The sequence below is a fragment of the Hyperolius riggenbachi genome, chromosome 6 (genome assembly GCF_040937935.1).
Source record: "Hyperolius riggenbachi isolate aHypRig1 chromosome 6, aHypRig1.pri, whole genome shotgun sequence".
Lineage (NCBI taxonomy): Eukaryota > Metazoa > Chordata > Amphibia > Anura > Hyperoliidae > Hyperolius > Hyperolius riggenbachi.
The window spans coordinates 155,148,528-155,157,028 of NC_090651.1; the positions used below are offsets into that span (position 1 = coordinate 155,148,528).

Genomic DNA, 8,501 nt, shown 5'->3' on the forward strand with positions numbered 1-8,501 from the left:
TGACCACCCTCCTATATGCCCAGGCCCCAACATCTTACTGTCTCAAAGACCCCAATATCGCACAGCAGTAACCTCCCAGATATGTCTTTAAAAATAACGTCTCTTAATGTGAGAGGGTTGAATTCAGCATTTAAGAGGCACTGGTTTTGGAGAGAAATGCTCTCATGCGCAACCCAAATTATAATGGCCCAGGAGACCCACCTCATTGAAAAAGATACTCATTACTGTACAAATAACAAATTCCCTAACATCTACCATAGCACGTTCCACAAAAAAAAAGAGGGGTGTTACTGGCCTTTCATAAAGACTTGAAGATACTTCCCCAACAAATTATCTCTGACAACAAAGGCAGATACATAATTTTTATTGGACAAATTAATGACCAGACCTTCACGTTAGTCACGCTCTATGCCCCAAATCAGGGTCAAAAGGCCTTCCTGCAGAAATTGTGTGATAGAGTAAACAAGATCAAACAAGGCCGAGTCCTTTATGGTGGTGACTTCAATGCAATCCTCTCGAGATCTGATTCCTCAGCAATTATCGCTAGGTCACCTATGATGATTGATAAACAAGCGAAATGGAATTCTTTATACGATCCCTGGAGGATTCCACATGATAACGAAAAAGATTACTTGTTCTTCTCAAATGTACACAAAACATATTCGAGGATTGATTTCTTCTTAGTAGACAAAATGCTTCTGCAGGAAGTCCTGACTTCAGAGATTGGGAGTATAACGGTTTCAGACCACGCTCCGGGCCATATCTGCATTAAAAATGGTGTCACTTCCCCAAAACCGGCATTCTGGAGATTACACAGCACGCTCCTACTAGAAAATAAGTTTGTGTCCGCGCTCAGGGGGGAAATTCGAGAATTTTTTGAAATAAACTCTAAGCCTGAAGTTAGCTTAGCCACAATTTGGGCTACCCACAAAGCCTACATTAGAGGCGTCCTCATCAAAGAAGGAGCCACAGCTAAAAAGTAAAGAGCCAACATTTATGATGACATTTTAGCACAGATAAAACAAAAAGAACAACTTCTCAAACAGAATAGTTCGCCTATTCTTGAAAAAGAACTCTTTCTACTCCAATTGAGAATCCACTTAAACCACAATTATGACTATTTATTACAAAAAGCCAATCTAAATTTCTATTTCCAAGGGAACAAACCAGGAAAACTACTGGCTAGAATGCTCTCTCAGAGGAGAGTCAAAACTACCATTTATTCTATGGTACACCCTGCCTCCAAAAAGACAATTTCTAACCCAAAAGACATTGCAAATCTATTTAGCGAGTACTATGCCACGCTATACAATATTAAAAAAGACCCGTATACCATTCAACCCACCGAGGCGACCATAAATGCCTTCTTAGACTCTATCAATCTCCCCAAGCTCTCCGACTCCCATTTAGCGTCCCTCAACTCCCCATTCACTGAAACAGAGGTAAATAAAACAATCAAACAATTAAAAAATAATAAAGCCCCAGGCCCAGATGGCTTCACAAATGAATATCTTAAAATTTTAGCAGAATCAGTAGTTCCCCAACTCACAGCTTTATTCAACTCATTCACAGAAGGGTCCCCTATCCCTAAAGAGTTCTTGGAGGCAATAATAACAGTGATACCAAAACCAGGCAAAGACCAGACCAACCCAGCTAACTTCAGACCGATTTCCCTCTTGAACGCGGACATAAAACTGTACGCCAAACTGTTGGCAAATAGGCTTATGCAAATTACCCCAAGCATCTTAGATTATGACCAAGTAGGTTTTACGAAGGGGCGACAAGCCAGCGATGGGACCAGGAGAATGCTAGGTCTGTTACGCCAAGTAGAGCTCAGTCGAACGCCTTCTCTGCTCCTCACATTAGACGCCGAGAAGGCATTCGACAGGGTTCATTGGCAGTTTTTAAAAGCTACCCTAGGCAAATTTGGCTTCCAGGGCCCTATACTTACTGCAATTATGGCCTTATATTCCTCCCCATCGGCCAGGGTCAACGCAGCAGGATTCATATCAGACCCCTTTAACATCTCAAATGGGACAAGGCAGGGCTGCCCGCTCTCCCCCATTATCTTTGTCCTAATCATGGAAACCATGGCTCAAAGAATAAGATCAAACAGTTTAATAAACGGCATTAAGATTGGTGAAACTCACCATGTCTATTTGCTGGTGACGTTGCGTTGATCCTGTCCGACCCACTACAATCCCTAGAACAAGTGGTGAAGGACTTATCTCTTTTTTCGGAGGCCTCTTACTACAAACTCAATCATTAAAAGTCGGTAGTATTAGGCCTAAACATACCTCCCTCAGTTCAGAAAGTAATTCTGGACAAATTCCAATTTACATGGGCCGACTCTGAAACATCATACTTAGGTATAAAACTAACTGACAGAGCAGAAAAATTATTTGCCAGCAATTATATACCGTTACTAAACTCAGTAAGAAAAGAATGCACGGAATTATCTAAAGCTTGGATGTCATGGTCAGGCCGCATAGCGGCTTTCAAGATGTTTATTATGCCAAAAATTCTGTATTTTTTTAGAACGGTTAATATCCCTCTACGGAAATCATATTTAGAAGACCTAAAGAAAAGTATGAACCGCTTCGTGTGGAATGGTAAAAAAGTTAGGGTCCCGTACAAAGTCATGATACTCCCCAGAAAATCAGAAAATCGGGAGGAATGGGCCTCCCGTCCATAGAAGCATATTACCACGCATCCTTGCTAGACTTAGCAAAATACTGGTGGAATGAATCACCAACCAAACCATGGGCTAAAATGGAACGATTACAATTTAAACTGAGCCTTAGATCTATACTTACTGGTGTCCTTCTAGGAGCAAAACCCCCGTATACAGCTTTCCCCACAATCCAAGCACTTCTTATAGCTTGGGAACGTTTAATCAAACACCCACCCGACCCAAGGAACTCTCATTACCCTATCATCCCTCTATCAGCCCTAAACCTTCTCACTCCCCATCTCAATCTTCTCCCCTGGTATAAAGCAAATATTACCTCTCTGAATGCTCTTTTCCATCCTGAAGGGCTGAAGTCATTCGCCGATCTCCGAAAAGATTACAACCTTCCCCATTCACAATTGTTCACTTATCACAGAATTTTTGACTTAATCAGATCTAGGAAAATTAAGCTCCCAACCCTTCCTAGCCATCTTCTCACGACCCTAAATTATAAAGAAACCCAAAAAGAAGGAATCACAACCTGGTATGAGGCCTTCCTATATCAAGATCCGACCCCCTTACAAAGATACGCTATGGCATGGTCTAATGACCTTCAGGTCCCCATCCCAGAACATCATTTACTACAAGCTACCAGTAAAGTACTAAAATTCTCTAAGAATAACTCACACTGGGAATTGTCTAGGAAAATAGTATTCCGATGGTATTTAACTCCAAGACGCCTGGCGACATTCTCAACAGATAACTCCCAACTATGCTGGCACTGTAATTCGTCTATAGGTACTCTACTCCATATGCTCTGGGAATGCCCAATAATAAATAGATTTTGGCTACAGGTGGAGCACCTAATTAAATCCTCCCTATTCAGACCCTTCCACATCTCTCCGAAGATAGCATTACTATCAATAGGTTTAGAGAACCTTCCAAAACCCATCCAACCTCGAGTATGTCATATACTCCTCACTGCTGTTTCCTTAATCACTGCCAATTGGAGATCGGCAGATCAGATCAGCATCTCTCACTTAATATCTACAGTAAGCAAAAATCTATCAATGGAAGTTAAAATCAGGGCCAGAAGTTTCAGTGATTACTCCAGCTATATCATGCCGGAAGCCTGGTCAAGATAACCTATGTAGTGCTCCCCGTTCCTTCCCCCGGTGGTCACCCCTTCTCTTCCTTGCCTTGTCCCCAGGCACTAGCACCCCGCCACTAAGAGGTTAATATTAGTTTAATTCCTCTACAAGGCGAGCATCTGAGCTATGCTGTTAAACTAACCTCAATAGTTATTCATGCCTTCAATGCTCTGTTCTCCTTCGCTATCACTCACATAATTGTGGGTTTAAAATTGTCTATTTTTCTCGTTTGCTTCTTCTCTTTCGTTTTATAAAAAACAAAAAAATGTGCAATTGGTAACCCATATCTTCTCCACACCATTAGCAAAGCACTCAACCCATGGGTAAAGTAGGCTCTCCTAGCCACCTGCATCGTTACCACTGCCTAGGTCGATACATCCAGTTGTTACCTTGGAAAGGTATGTGTTAAAACAACTGAATATTGACTGATCTAGTTGGAGTGTTTCGGGTATTATATCTCAAACTATTATCATATATGTTCAGTAAAGTTTGCACATGTAATTGAAAAAGTTGAAGAATGCTGTATAATGTTTAATCTTGTGCTTAAATAAAATTCTTATGATGAAAAAAAAAAAAATGTTTGGAATCATGTATGATTTTCGTTCCACTTCTCATCTGTACAGCACTTTGTATTGGTCTTTCATGTGGAATTCCAATAAAATTGATTCATGTTTGTGGCAGTAATATGACAAAATGTGGAAAACTTCGAGGGGGCCGAATACTTTCGCAACCCACTGTATGTATTGTGACATCTCAGAGCTGCCATTTGTTTCTAAAGGCACTTTTATTGACGTGAGGAAGCAGCTATCGGCCGTGAAACACGTTGTCCAGTGCACCAATAAGATAAATATCTTTATCTTGAAGCTCTACCTGTGTCCATACCATGTCATACATCTATAAGGTAGGATGATCTGATTCTGTCATTGTTGAATCATATGGCATAGAAATTAAAACAGAACCAGCTCTCGCAATAAAGCTGCCACTACTTACCTTGACCGGGCGCCTCCTACTTGTTCTAAACTTAGCTTACACCCCTTATTTACTAAGGGTGAGGAAGTCGAGGGCCCTCGACTGACGAATCATTTTTTTGGAGCAGCGACCGTCTAGGAACCCAAAGGCTGAGTGGGGTCGGTTTCTCCCCACCTGCTACTACGAGTGGTTGCCTCTGCTGCAACCAATCTTTTTGAGTATAATCTCTGTTGCTTTAGAAATTTACCTCTATCCACTAACAATATTGCACCAGATTTGGCTCCCGGATTTGTCTGTGTTTTTTCCTCCACCACCAGTCTACAAATGCCCTACATGTACCATTTTCTGAGTGTTTTGGCTCTATGGAAGTTATAGGGAAATCGCAAAGTGCTTGAAAAAGCGCTTTGTATTGCGATTTCCCTAGCGATATGATAAATAAATACATTCCGGGTTAAAGAGTTCACTTCCTGATTGATGTCAGGAAGTGAAAAAAACAATTGTACTGCAAAAGCGCTTAGAGAAGTGCCTTTCTAAGACAAAGTCGCTCTGAAAGCGCTTGTAAAAGCGCTTTCAAAATCACACCATAAATCGCCAGCGCGTGGGATAGCGCTGGCGATTTATAATGTGAACAAGGCCTTACACCCAAGGATTGGTAATTCTTAAAATGTGGATAACCAATGAATGTTACTGATACTAGTTAAATGCTTGTAACCTGTAATTGAAAATGCTTTACCTGATGAAAGGAACATGTGCTCCTGAAGCGTGTTACAATTTTAAAATAAAGTGTTTGCCTTATACTCCAATGGTAAATGCCGTTATTCCATACCTACAGCTACCACTGCTAGTAATACTATCTCCCCTTCCTAATCCCACCGCCCCTCCCCCAGCACATCCGTCTTAGCAGTGATCTGCAAGTGTAGTTACGAGGCGGAGAAGGGCAGTAGGCACCCTAACTGTCTGCTGCTAACTACAAACAGCAGAGCAGTCCTGCTCACCCGCCCACATGTGCAACTGTACTGTGCAGCAGAGCAGTCCTGCTCACCCGCCCACGTGTGCAACTGTACTGTGCAGTGACGCCACATGGCTTCGGGTATACACACTGCGGAGGAGCCGGACAACTTTTACTACATCGCCCAGAGGAGGAGTACCTGACTTCATCCTTTAAGCCCAGTTCCTGGCTAGTGAGACACATGCTTGCATGCTAGTCAGTCATATCCAGGTCTACCAGCCACCTCACTAAGTAAGACCTTTCTGGCAGCTACTCGGCCACTTGTCACATTCATCCTTCTGAGTGTGCTGTATTTGCTTTTGTCCGTACAGAACATTATCCTGTCACCACTGGTGAATTATAGAGCCGCACATCCTTTGCACAGACACTTTAAGTATTGGAATACCATTCTGATCGCTCCTCTCGCATGCCAGAGAGCAGGGGCATAACTAGAAATCAATGGGCCCCCCTGCTAAACTTTGGATGGGGCCCCCTCTCCCCCTCCGTTCGCTTTCTGCATAGGTAAACTGAGAACCAATGTTATTCAATTGGCTAGTGCACACTTCAATGGTTTTTACCCCCTGCAGATATAAACAGACAGCAGTGCTGAGCTCTCTGGCTCACCTGCCCACTTCAGTTCCATGGACTGTATGGTGTAGAGAGACACAGAAAGTCTTTTAGTGAGTAGCTGAAATTGCCACCCCCACCACACAGTCTTTTGGTGAGTAGCTGAATCTGCCCCCCCTCCACCACCACACAGACAGTCTTTTGCTGAGTAGCTGAAACTGAGACAGATAGACAGACAGACACACACACACACACACACACACACACACACACACACACACACACACACAGGTTCTTCTCCCTGAGGACCCTGCAACAGGGGTGTACGGCCTGTGGTCGCAAATGCAACGGTCTTGAGAACTGTGCTGTTGCCGCACCTCCACCATGTGAGTGTCAGTACTCGCTGCACCTGCCTGGAACACACATGGGCCTCTCCAGCACATGGGCCCGGACGTGTCTGCAACCGCAGGCCCTACGCCACTAATCACAGTTGGTGTGTATATGTGGTTGGAGATATTGCCACCCCCACCACACAGATAATAACCCCAAACACCCCCATGCTTCCTTCTCCCAGGTTGAAGAAGGAAGCATAGGAGTGACATGAAACATGATGTGAAACTTTATCAAAGCATGTAAGCTAAGGTGGCGGCATGGTTAAGCCAACCCCTCCTCTGCCGCAGGCAGAGCTAATTTAAATTTTGATTATGAGTAGCTACATACTAGTAGCTACACGTAGTGCTCAACACTAACACACACAAACAGTAAATAGTGGTTCTACTCCCTTCGTCGCTAGTAAATTGGTGGGGGGGTGGGGCACATCCAAATTCTGCATCGGGCCCAGAGGCCTGTAGCTACGCCACTGAGTATCATATCCACAAAAGTAATCTTTGACTACATACAGTACCACATGACCCCAAATACTAAGTACAGCCGGGCTAGTTAATATATTACATTATTACAGTGATGAGCAGATACCTCAATTCACGGATTCAATGTATTCGGCCGTGGTTGAAATAAAATCCGGAAATGCCGTGATTAATTTCCGGATTTGAAATGGGTTCACAAATTCGACCCGGATTTTGCCATGAATGAGGCAATCACGTAATTCACGGCCGTGATCCGGATTTTCTTTTAACATTAATAGCAAAGCTCCCATACATGCTACAATCCCCCAAATTGCATGGATTATAAAGGTGATAAGGGGCTACAACTTAAAAAAAAAAAGAACTTTTAGTTTGCGAGAAAAACTGGAAAATGGATAAAATATTCCATGATTATCACCCGCTGACTTTAGCGGTTAATAGCAAAGTCCCCTCACATTGTAGAAACACCAAATTTGCCAGGTATGTTCAGAAGAACAATAGAAACGAGAGGAAAAAAATTCTAAAAGACCATATACTTTTTGAGAAAATCGATTTTAAAATTTCAAAGGAGAATAATATACATTTAAATGCAGTAAATGACAGTTCTTAGTGAAACAAAACCCGCCGACTTTAGCAGTGAATTGCAAGGGCCCCTTACATCCTAGCAACACCAAATTTGCAGGATATGTTAAAAAGATAGCGGGAAACAACATATATATATATATATATATATATATATATATATATATATATATATACATATATGTATATACATATATGTATATATGCATATACATATATATATATATATATATATATATATATATAATTGTGCTGTGTGGGACATTTTTTAAAATAATGACATGGGGTCCCCCCTCCCAAGCCTCTGTAACCCCTTGTCTCCCATGCAGGCTGGGAAAGCCAGAATGCGGAGCACCGGCCGACTGGGGCTTCGCACCCTGAGCTATACCAGCCCGCATGGTCCATGGTATGAGAGGGCTCCAGGGGAGAGGAGCAGCCAACCCTTCCACTTCCCCATCCCCCCGAGCCCTTGTCCAATCCATGGACAAGAGGCTCTTCCCCACCTCCGGTGCCTCAGGAGGAGATGGGGGCGACGACTCCCTGGGGGGGGGGGAGTTTATGGTGGCATATGCAGATGCCCACCCCCCTCCTAGGAGAAATGAGTATAGGGGTACAAAGTACCCCTTACCCATTTCCATAAAGGGTTAAATGAAATAAAAACGCAACAACGAGCAAAGTCCTTTAATAATCTTAATTAACCAGAAATACTT

At 42.8% G+C, this 8,501-nt stretch overlaps 1 protein-coding gene across 1 annotated transcript in view; it reads right to left on the reverse strand.

Moving 5' to 3' along the window:
* Positions 1–1,336: 1,336 nt before the first annotated feature.
* The window catches only part of LOC137522080 (complement factor H-like), a 485,888-nt gene continuing 478,723 nt past the window's right edge, over positions 1,337–8,501 (reverse strand). Inside the window, exon 11 of the mRNA XM_068242107.1 lies at positions 1,337–1,431. Coding sequence (XP_068098208.1) covers positions 1,337–1,431 — 95 coding nt within the window. The remainder of the gene's footprint in view (positions 1,432–8,501) is intronic.